General features: G+C 40.3%; 2 protein-coding genes and 1 long non-coding RNA gene across 5 annotated transcripts; 2 read left to right on the forward strand and 1 right to left on the reverse strand.

Annotated features, from left to right (window-relative positions):
* Positions 1 to 187: 187 nt before the first annotated feature.
* Positions 188 to 6,064, forward strand: LOC127358210 (C-type lectin domain family 6 member A-like). Of its 3 annotated transcripts, XM_051391148.1 has the most exons (8): positions 190 to 236; positions 334 to 408; positions 919 to 1,047; positions 1,317 to 1,406; positions 2,528 to 2,692; positions 3,984 to 4,135; positions 4,654 to 4,778; positions 5,884 to 6,064. In XM_051391148.1, exons 2-8 carry the CDS (start codon positions 348 to 350, stop codon positions 6,032 to 6,034), a joined length of 873 nt encoding a protein of 290 aa, XP_051247108.1. In that variant the 5' UTR covers positions 190 to 236; positions 334 to 347; the 3' UTR covers positions 6,035 to 6,064. The 3 variants fall into 3 exon arrangements, with proteins under 3 accessions (XP_051247107.1, XP_051247109.1, XP_051247108.1); XM_051391147.1 differs by having other exon boundaries at positions 188 to 408; XM_051391149.1 differs by lacking the exon at positions 919 to 1,047 and having other exon boundaries at positions 188 to 408.
* Positions 5,675 to 6,823, reverse strand: LOC127358212 (uncharacterized). The gene is made up of 2 exons (XR_007882395.1): positions 6,736 to 6,823; positions 5,675 to 6,025 (listed from the first exon to the last, which is right to left on the reverse strand). It is a non-coding gene; the product is annotated as an uncharacterized LOC127358212 (long non-coding RNA).
* Positions 6,731 to 9,349, forward strand: LOC127358211 (cytochrome c oxidase subunit 6B1-like). Its single transcript, XM_051391150.1, has 4 exons — positions 6,731 to 6,884; positions 7,514 to 7,636; positions 8,772 to 8,872; positions 9,180 to 9,349. The coding sequence occupies exons 1-4, from the start codon at positions 6,788 to 6,790 to the stop codon at positions 9,231 to 9,233; spliced, it is 375 nt and encodes a 124-aa protein (XP_051247110.1). The 5' UTR covers positions 6,731 to 6,787; the 3' UTR covers positions 9,234 to 9,349.
* Positions 9,350 to 11,277: the final 1,928 nt, after the last annotated feature.

Consider the following 11,277-nt stretch of genomic DNA (forward strand, 5'->3'; position numbering starts at 1 on the left):
AATATCGTAGAAATGATGGACAAAAGGTGATGGGGACTTCCATGGTGGCTATAAGGGCACATCAGCTGCTGAACTCTTCTGGCTCGTTTGGTTATCAGGTCCAGTCCTGCTTTGCATATACGGCTGCAGGGGAGCCAGTATTTTCATATGAGACATTTAATTGTACATTAAACACTAACCAGAGGAACACCGGGCTGTTCTTTTATATCTGCTTTTGAGAAAACAAAGGCTTTCAGGTATTAAAACAATATTTGAGGACTCAGAGAAACAGCTGGCGGAGAGCCAATATGCTTTAATGCAGCAATTACTTAAACAAAACCTTCATGCCTGTAGGAACCGATGAAACCATGGGAGTGAGCAATGGATCAGCTCTGCTGGAAGAACAACAGGAAACATCTGCAGACAAAAGTAATTTATTTTTCTTTATTGCTAAATAATTCTTGCTTAAGCCACGTGTATGCATTTAACTTCAAATGTTTACGATTTTAAGATGCATTTCAACAAATTGTTCATTATGAAATCATGGTCTTAACACAGCAAATTAAAGGCTTTGCACTTTCCACAAAGATCAAGTGCATTAAGTGGATTTTTTGAGTGCTTTAAATCTAGCACTGTTTTACTTTAAAATCATTTACTTGAATGGACTGTGTCAAGTGGGTTTTATTATTACATTAGCTGATGATTGTATTAATTAGCTGCTCTTTCTGCTAGAAAGATGCAGTGAATAAAGGTTCTGTTCCAAACAACAATACCAGCCATAATATAAAAACAGCCAATAATATGAATACTTCCTCTTATCCCCAGTGATGTCTAGCCATGTAGATAGTTTAATCTTTATTTGCTGAGGTTTTGTGAAGTGCCACTTGTTGTGTTTAAAGCATCAGGGTGACATTTGAAAACTCAAACGTTTCTTTACAGAAACAATATCCCAGTTACTGGGGATAATCCACAAACCTCGCTGCCAGGGGGCGGCTGAAGTCTCAGCAACATTCTCAACACTTCAGCAAATAAAACTGAAACTCTCAGCATGTCTGGATTCCATTAGAGGTAAGTGTGTTACATACAGCTGTAGAATCTCATGTAATCTGACATTACAGTCCTACAGTATAACATGCTTATCAATAGTGCAACAACAACCCTGCCTACAGTCTCAGAAACCAGCATCAGCCTCATAGAGACAGGATTTACTGCTGGTCTGTTGGGCTGGTTTGGGTGAGCTGACTCTGTATGTAGTATTATAATGAGCTCCTGCTGAAAATAGTAGTCTATGTGAAGTTTAAGAGTTGTCTTTTTGTCTCTGTTGCTGTGTCTCTCAGGTTGGTTCAGTGAGTACAGACAGCTGGCTCATTTCTTCTCTCTGCTGTGCTTCCTTCTCGTCATCGTCACTCTGCTCCAGACTTTCTGCTGTGAGTACTTTGTGATGGTTGACCCGTCCAGGGAAACAGGTGCAAGTTGACTGAACTATACTTTAAATGCATACAGGAACATATAAACGAAGAATTTTGTAAACAAAATACATAAAAATAATAAAAATAAAGATAATAAATAAAAAAAACTATCAAATAAAAAGATAGTACAACAGCAACAAAAGAAAAGAGAAAATAAAAATAAATGAATAAAGACATATTTTATAGGAAGAGATATTCAATGGAATTCATATTTGACATCATTTATAGTATATAGTAAATTATGTGATATAATTCAGAAATAGAAAACATTCTATTAAGATTCATTTAGGTTAACATTGGTGTTTTTCTATATATTTTTTTTTAAATCAATGAAAAGAACAAAACCTGCAATGTGTTAGTCCATCTCTAAATAACACTGTGGGTCTCAGCCCCGAGCCCATCGGTTCCTTCTGAAGACGTGGATTCGTAAGTTCAGTAATTTCCTGAAACATTCAGTTAGACTATTTTCAGTGGCAGATGAATCCACATCTCACAGCTCTAGTGAGTTTTTGGGGCAGCAGGATGGTGTGATTAAGTCAAACAAACTACAGTGTGTATGTTGATGGTAATGGAGTCACCCAGTGCAACAGTGTGACTCACTGATGTGTTTTTTATTGAACAGTGGAGCTCTATGGCACCGAGGAACATGTGTTAGTGGGATCTTGATTTGTTGACATAAAGTAAAATGGTGTGGAGGCATATTTTTAAAAGCTGAAACTTCACAGCAGCCATGAACTGATCATGTCTTCATTTTGGCAAAATCCAAAATATTCTATACTTTCGTGCCAGCAGCTGTCATTTTGTCAGAAATTGAGACGTCATTCTTTTCACGTCTTATTTTAGACTGAATGTCGTCTTTTGAAGGTTTACAGAGAGGATTAACTCTTTATGTTCCTTCTGAATGGCCTCATCTTTTTATTTTTTTATACCTCCGCAGTCTTCTTTGTTTTCTCCCCGACACATCCTTTATTATCCTGTATCCATGGAAACGGGTAATGGAACATTGTGAATGTAATTTTCTGTCTTTCTGGGTGTGTGTGTGTGTGTGTGTGTGTGTGTGTGTGTGTTTGATATCACAGTGGTTCAGATCACCTTCCTGTTCCAGTCACAGTCAACCCTGCAGGAAACCAAACTGAGAGATCTGACAAACAGACTGGAGAAGCTCAACCAGTCGTATCACCTCCTGTTCTCCCAGTACCCGGCTCTGAACCAGTACTGCCCAGTCAGCAACTCCACCACTGGTGGTAAGCGCTGTGTGTGTCAGGTTTGAAGAGGACCCAGGCTTTAGACATTGGGAGTCTTCTTCAAAGAGCTGTTTGAGGGTTGAGACTCATTACGGACAAACCAAACTGTAGCTCTAGATAGGGCTTGGAAAGAAGGGTGAAGCGAGAGAGTTGCAATACGCCACTAGATGCCACTAAATCCTACACACTGGACCTTTAAATTATATTATAGGTTAAAGGAGCAAATGGTCTGCAAGTTCAATGCAATTTATCATATAAAGATTAATGTTATGTTTGGTCAGGGACACAGTGGCAGATATTAAACCCAGGTAAACTCTTTGAAATGAGGCTGAAAGCAAACTCACCCATTTTCAGATCAACTGTGTCAATCAGTGAGGGGGTAAGTTCCAGCTTGCCCCCAGTTTACCAACCTCTGTTTACTACCTAAGCCCTGGTTTTGGTGTTTGGCATTGTTAGCTTAGCTTTTACATTTACATACAAAATTAACACTTTCACTTCATCAACATCTTGCTTTAGCTTTTTTCCCTGCATCAAGAAAGAAGGAAAGAAAGAAAGAAAAAGAGAGTTCTGTAAAAGTACCAGAATAACCACGAGACTGAAAATCTGAAAATCTATTTTATATTTTTTGTGTCACTGTTGATTTACCCGTCGTTCGGGCGAGTCGGGCTCTCATCTGCAGATTAAACACAAGGAATTATTTGCAAAAACCGTTTGACCCAGCAGCTCTGATTTGCATAGTGATTTGCAAAAGTACACAAACAGTTCAAGCATGACCACGTCAGCTTCCCATTTTGGATTCAAATAACAGGAATTCTCTCTGGTTTTTCCTCTCTCACTGAAACTATAAGTGCCCACTGCAGCGGACATCAAGTATTCATTGCACTGAACTATATATTTGCTTTATAGCATTTTATGTACTTTATGTAATACACTTTTATGTCAAATACTGATGTACTGCATTCATATTTTGCAAGATTGTTACAATTATGCATAATGTACAGCAGTTAATTTTAATACACACAGATGAATTAAAAACACTGGAGAACATGAAGACAGTGTTTAGTGTTTTGGTGTATTACGACACTTTTGAATTGAAAAAACTGTAATTCTTGCATGAAAGGCCATAAAGTAGTCGTACAAGGAAGTTTTCACAGCTGGAAAAAATCATATCACAGCTGAAAATTGAGTCCGTCTTGACATTTCTGCTGTGAAAAGGTCATTCGGAGCTTGAAGCAGATTAAAACACAGCAAGGATACAATTTCATTCATCCTTCTGTCTTTTTTCATCCAGAGAGAGCGTGCAGACCGTGTCCAGCCGACTGGACGCCTCAGGGGGAGAAATGTTTCCTGTTCAGTCAGGATAGGGCCGACTGGATGAGCAGCCAGTACCGCTGCATGGCACTGGGAGGCGCTGTGGCCACAGTCAGGACAGAGGAGGAACAGGTGAACACACACACACACACACACACACACACTGCCCTATTATTTTCTAGGTTTATATATTTAATAAACCCATTCTGATTCATTTTCTTCACATATTTCATTCATTACTTTATTATAAGTGTTTATGTTCCATCATAATACCAGAAACATCACTGGAAATCTCTGCTAATATTTTTGTGTCAGACATGGAACTTCATTAATAATATTTCCAGCTGTAAACATTTGAGATGCTTTCCCTGAAATATCAGCTGTAAGATTACACATTTCCAAGTGCACACACACACACACACACACACACACACACACACACACACACACACACACACACACCATCAGAGAAGTTAAGAATAGATTTAAGACCTCCATGAAATATGGAGACGTCTGCAGGAGCTGCTTAAGGTCATCTGAGGTTTTGTCTTTCACTGTTTTACTGTACGTGTAACACAGTTTATGTGCTTGATGTTCCCAGTTGAGATGTGTTTGGGGGAGGTGATGACATTTTCTGACATGTTTCCCAGGTGTTCCTGTGGAAAAAGGCCCAGAGTCTGAGCCAGGGAGACTCGTACTGGCTCGGGCTGAGGAGCGGTGGTAGTGACGGTAGCTGGCAGTGGAGCGACGGCTCCCCGGTGGAGAAGGGACCAGAGTGAGTAATGACAGGGAGAAGGAGGAGGAGGAGGAGGAGGAGGGTTGAAGAGGGTTTAACAGGGACAAACAGGAACAAACAGGGCTCCTGAGGCGACGAGCCATCAGACGCTGATCTCTTTTCCTGCAGCTTGAGAGTTCGGTCACATGTTGCTGGTTCACGGGTGAGGACACACAGGTGTGATGATCCCCTGAGCAAAATATTTGTATTGTGAAGAAAAAAATACACTCTAATACACAAAACAATTAAATCTATTGAGTCTGTGCAGATTTAGACATACTTTCCTCATTATTTAAATATAAAAATGAATAAATAACACAATAAAATACACAATGAGAAGCAACATACCTTAGAATAATAATGTGTATACAATAATCAGTTAAAAGGAAACAAGACTTAAAGTGGGCAGTATCAGACACTTTTATGTGTGTTTGTTTATATATAATATACTCAAACATTAAAATCCACAGAATGAAACATTTCAGTCATTTTCTACTAAACTACTCTACAAAACTTTAAAGTCACAGTTAGTTCATTTTAAAAAAACATAACCCTACATACTTCATTTTAGTATTAGGTTTTATAGTCACTACTTATTTTAAGAATTGTATCCTATTTAATGTACTCGAGAGGAAATCCCAACATATTAAATATGAATATAAAAGTTCTTTATATAGATTTAATATATTTAATTCTTTCTCAGATATCACAGATATGAGTTGATATTTATTATCTGTGATTAAATATAAATAACACAAGACCCAGGCTGAAACTGAATAGATTGACAACGAGCACAAAGAAGTGACCCGAAAGGAAAGGATAGAGAGATGGGTTTACATGCATGTTCTGTCACCAGAACGGCCCCTTTTTAAAAAATTATTTTGTACACATTAACACTAATTCAAGTATTTATTAAGTGAAAATAAAAAAGGAAGCTAGAACTATTTAATTTTACTATAGTTACAGTATCTTCAGTTTTCTCTTTGGAGCGACTTTGATTACATTTGCCATTATGGGAGGGGACTGAAAGACAGCCGATGTATTTTCATATGGAGGAGTAGTGGTTGCCATGGTAACAGATTAATTTTTTTTTTTTCTTCTGCAGGTTTCGGCTACATGAGCCTGACAACAGAGACAGCAGGGAGCTGTGTGGTCGAATCACCCCAGGAGACGACTACAGGAGGAGCTGGTACATCTCCAGATGTTCCAACCAGCTGAGGAGGATCTGTGAGAGGAGACAAGCTACTCTACAGTGAGGGGAGGGGAGAGGAGAGGAGAGGAGAGGAGAGGAGAGAAGAGGAGGGGAGAGGAGAGGAGGGGAGAGGAGAAAACAGAAGAGAAGATATCAGAAGAGAGGAGGCAACAAAGCAGGAAAAAAACAATTAATATATAATTAATCAACCAGATTGGTAAGAAGCAATTTAGTTACATGTATTAGTTGTTCTAATAATAATGATAAAAATAATAATAAAATAATCCTTTTTTGTTTTACATGTTTGTTGTTCACATTTTTGTTTGTTTTACTTTTGTTGTTGCGGTTTTGGGATTTTTTTTTTTTTTTTTTTTTTTAGCAGGAATCTTCACAACACACCAACAATCATTAATATTTAACTAATTAATCCTTCAGGTCATTTTATGACATTACTGCACTGACCACAGGCTACAAGAAAATAATGATATACAGTGTATAAGCACAAAACATGTTAGAACTAGGTCCTCAACCACATTTAATAGCTCTCAGTGGACCTTGTGTTAAGATTTCCACTCAGATTATTTTCCAAGGTCAAGAATGAACTTTAAAGCTGAATATTTAAGCAGATGAGGGCGAAGTATAACATATTTTTATTTTTATATTCTTTAACCCATCCTTTAAAGGTGGTGAATAATGTTAGAATAATATAATATAATAATGTTGGCATTAGGCTGCATTATAAAAGAAAAAAGGCTGCTGTTGTACCTGCACGCTGCGTCCAGCAGGTGGCGGTGCTGCCTCTTTGAACACCACCTGAATGGTCACTTCTGTTTCCCGACATCCTCTGCGACTGTGCAGCCCTTCAGACGTAAGGACTCAGAGGGAAGGATTACAGCGGAATATCTGTGGGAAAGGTAAACAGTTTTATTTAAGAATACTAACAGCATTAAAACACATTTATCTCAGTTGTTTATCTCTGGCTAACAGATAGATCCTACAGTGAATCATTAGCATCCAGCTTATCTGTTTCTGGGTCGAGATTAACGTCAGAGAACAGGTTTATAATTGTAATTCATTTTAATAAGATTGTATTTTTGAACCAGTGTTCATTTTATTCTTCACAAATAGTCAGTGAACAGTTAGCAACTCTTGACTAACGTTAGCCAAACAAGCGTCAAATCAAAGCGTTCCTCTATCTTTAGTATGCAGACGCGGTGCGCCGAACTCCTTTTGGAAAACCTGTGTTTTTTTAATTTCTCTCGTGTTACTGCTGAACGCTACATCGTACAGAAAAAATAAACTTATCTTATCAGTCATTAAAGTCATCTGGTAAATTCGGCACCCAAAAAAGTGACTAAAACTGGCATAAACCTAGCAAATTATAAAGTTTACTACTTGGTGCTTGTTGCCATCCACTGCACTGTGCAGTGTGTTTTGGGGCTAAAAATGCCTTATCTGTAAATGCACATCCACTGTCTTTCTACTGTGTCTAATCAGCGTCAGTCCAGTTCAGAGATGTTCACATGCGGTTGTTCCTCTGCAGATATCCAGCAGCTGAAGATGCCTGATCATATCGATGAGAAGCTCAAGAACTACAGGACGGCTCCATTCGACGCCCGCTTCCCCAACACCAACCAGACCCGCAACTGTTTCCAGAACTATCTGGGTAAACCAGACCGCCTGCCTCACACAGTTTACCTCACATACACGGGTCCAGACCCGGTCAGAGCTGTTAAATATTCATCCTTCAGGTTTTTCTTCAGGTTTCTTCATACCTTACCTTCACTGATGAAGAATATCTGCATGTTTCCTTGTGTCAGACCAACACAGGGCAGTTCCCTCCTTTCCTCTCATGCTGAACACAACCTGAACTTTTAACCAAAGCAGGTAAAGATGGACGCGGGTCACATCTACGTCAGAGCCACTTTGCTTTCCTCTAAATCCTCCGTCTGCATGTCTTCCCTCTATCCTTAACATCGTTGATATTGCTCAGCTTCGGTGTGTTCACGGTGATGAATTAATGTGGGAATGTCAACCCTCATCATCCGATCACACAAACGCTTTTATGTGCCATTGTCAACTGTACTGAGCCTTTCCAACATTGTCCTACTGGATTTGTCCTCTTCTTAAGAGCTGAGAAGAGCTGAAACCCAGACATTTTATCTTAGCCCCAAAATTCATTTCATACGTTCTTGTATCTCTGAACACGTAAAAAAATACATTTAATTTGTTCAAATAAAAGCGTCTGGATTTCAGTGTTGAAACTTACATGAATCAGTCCTGCTTCTGCTGCTGCTGCATTATTTCAACAATGCTGGTTGATCTGCTGGAGAATGATTGCACCCTCTGTTAGTGTATCAGCCGACTGAAGAGGTGTGGGAGTTATAATTCTGTCCCAGCCTTCCTCCAAATCACATTTTTATTGTTTTGTTTTGTCTTTATTTTGTCGGGAGGACGTCTGGTAGCGGCTGTATTTGAGCTTCATTTCACTACAGTTTGGATGAACGGTTTGTTTAACCCATCTTCAGTATCGATCACTGCGGCTTGCCTGCTGATTTTCAAAGTAAAAGTAGCTATAAGAGAGTGCTTTGTGAAATTACACAGACTGAATGAGGGCATGATTGGAACCTAAAGTATGTAGTTAATTTAAAAAAAAGTTTCATCCATTATTGAATGAATATATCACATGGAATTTATGGGACGTGCTGATTCAGACTAACGGCTCTCTTGTTCGGGGGTCGCTGCTGGCTGTTTATTTCCCGCTCTGACACGTCTCGTCTTTCTCTCTGTGTTCCCTGCAGATTTCCACAGATGTAACAAAGCTCTGTCCGCCAAAGACCAGGACACAGCTCCCTGCATGTGGTACCAGAGGGTCTACAAGAGCCTCTGCCCCATGAGCTGGGTACGTTACACCAAATATATTTTCAAACCAGGGACCTACACAGAGCCACATGAAGGACTTGACACCTAATTTGCTAATCCAGACTCTACATTTACATATTTAGTCTGCTTTCAACCATAAATACACAAATGTCTCTCTGTCTCAAGACAGAATAACTTCATATGTCACTTAAGCCATACATTTTATCATCTATCTGTAGAAATCCTACCTACATGATGTCTGGTATTAAGGTCCAGTTTTTACCTTAAGAGTGATATCTTGGTCCGTCTTTAAGCCTTTCTCTCTCTCCTCTTTCTCTCTCCTGCAGGTTCAGAAATGGGACGAGCAGGTGGAGGCGGGATCTTTCCCCGGGAAGATCTGAACAAACACATTCCTCTCCATCCCTCTTTACCTTCTATTCACTGTAGTATCTTAACACAAAGCATCTGCTTTATCTGTACATAAGCAACTAAATAAATTATATAATGTTATTGTGAACTCCTTTTGTATTTGTCCTTCTTTATACTTGATAATGATTCCCTGCTCAAACTAATGTGGAGAACGTCCCCCTTACATCAGCCAGCTACATAACCAGAAAATATGAACGTTAGAGCCAGAAATATGTATATTTCTTTTACAAATGTGAGCTTTTATTTTGAAAAGTGAGAATAATGTACCACTTAATAGGCCCCAGAGTCCTCCACAGTGTAGTTAAATGAATATATATATATTAAATACTAATCTGCAGTCTTTAAGTCTGAGTAGTGAAGAGCACTTTCATTGACACTGACACTGACACTGATGGAGATATCGAGGTATCAGCCGGACTGACGCTTCTCTTCTTATTTTTGGTGTTGAATTTTGGCACATTTTACTGTTTATATATTGTATACACCAAAATTGTGAGATAAGAGATGACCTTAATATAGGCATGATGGAGACATTAATAATTAAAACTGAATTGATTTTCATTTATGTAGCCTCAGAGGGTTTCGTGCATAGGAACGGCATACGAAACAGAAGGGCAAAATGACATAAATAAAGTACCAATATATTAAGTGAAGACAAGTTATTAAAAAAGAAGCAACTGCTTGTCGAAACGTAGAAAGTAAAAGCTGGAAAAAACCCAACACAGATTCCATTTAGTAGCTGGTCCAGAGCTTTAGATTATGTCACATGATCTTCATCAGCAGACAGGGTTTGCGCAGTTGTCATGAAATTGTAAGATGGTAGAATTTTATGGTTTCACAAACACTAACAGGACTTCTCCATATTGACCCAAAAGTCTGACACTGAATGTTTATGACTGGGGGAAACACTGAGTGAACAATCTCACCATGAGCTCCATTCAGCAGCTCCAAACTCACTCTGACAGAACTGAATCACGCTAAAGTCATTGCATAACCATTTTACACAAACCTCCATGATGTGTACAGTCAGCTGACTTTTGTTATTGTCTCTGAGTCACAAGCAGCTCATAAGACTGTGGGCCCTGCAGTGCGTGCAGTATTTGATACCCTATAGATGCACTTCTACTTGGCCAGCTGCCCCCTGTGGCGGCTGTTCACAATCTGTCTGCAAATACACAAAAAGCTTTGAAAAGTAATCATTTTCTACAACTGGAGCATCATCCGAGCCGCACCGCATGACCCGTTGCCTCAGTAACGGACCGCGTTGCATCAGCATCCGCAGCATCAGCACCAGTCACCCAGCGCTTACTGTCAAGGTCGCCAGGCGAGAGGCATCATGGGAAGGCGAGGAGGACTCCACAGGGAGAGGGAGGGAGGGAGGGGTGTGGGGTGATCACAATCATATCCTCACGACCCCTCAGGGACCACCCCTCCGCGCATGCGCCCGCGCTTTCGTCAACTGAGCTGACCAACTAACCGAATAAAAGGCCGCAACCATAATAGGAGCTGGGCGCCGCCGCGGCTCACGGGACGCGGTGATGATGTAAAGAGAGACACACGGAGTCCTGCACGTAAACGCGGAAGGGCGGGGCAACGGCACGACATCCCAGCATCCCCGTTTTTCATAGGTTGATGGAGTGGCTGAAAAAAGAAATAAATAAAAAGAAGTGCGTGCGTTTACGTGCGGTCCTCCTCGCAGCTCCCGCATGAGAGGAATCACAAGAGAAACGGAAAGCGACCCCTGCAGCTCACCGAGGGCTTCCTTTGTCCGGCCCGGGACTCCACACAGGTGAGAGGCACCTCACTGTCCGCCGCAGGCAGCGTTAGCACCGGGGGCTTTTTATCGGACCGGTCGGGGTGGGAGAAATCTACAGCTCGCTCCAGTTTGACACCACAGAAAGAAAAAGACTTAGGCCGACAAAATGTCCTCTCTTTTATTTCCCATAGCTTCAGATATGAGCTGTATAATGCATGCTATCGATTATTGGTGATCGGTTTCCTGCTGGGATGGAGGGG

This window comes from Dicentrarchus labrax, unplaced genomic scaffold (genome assembly GCF_905237075.1).
Source record: "Dicentrarchus labrax unplaced genomic scaffold, dlabrax2021, whole genome shotgun sequence".
In the NCBI taxonomy this organism is placed as follows: Eukaryota; Metazoa; Chordata; class Actinopteri; family Moronidae; genus Dicentrarchus; species Dicentrarchus labrax.

Coding starts and splice junctions, on each gene's coding strand:
- LOC127358210 (XM_051391147.1), top strand. CDS start 324: ATGCCTGTAGGAACCGATGAAACCATGGGAGTGAGCAATGGATCAGCT. Junction 1,048..1,316: donor ATGTCTGGATTCCATTAGAG/GTAAGTGTGTTA, acceptor TGTGTCTCTCAG/GTTGGTTCAGTGAGTACAGA. Junction 4,779..5,883: donor CCGGTGGAGAAGGGACCAGA/GTGAGTAATGAC, acceptor TTTCTTCTGCAG/GTTTCGGCTACATGAGCCTG.
- LOC127358211 (XM_051391150.1), top strand. CDS start 6,788: ATGGTCACTTCTGTTTCCCGACATCCTCTGCGACTGTGCAGCCCTTCA. Junction 6,885..7,513: donor GCGGAATATCTGTGGGAAAG/GTAAACAGTTTT, acceptor GTTCCTCTGCAG/ATATCCAGCAGCTGAAGATG. Junction 7,637..8,771: donor CTGTTTCCAGAACTATCTGG/GTAAACCAGACC, acceptor TGTTCCCTGCAG/ATTTCCACAGATGTAACAAA.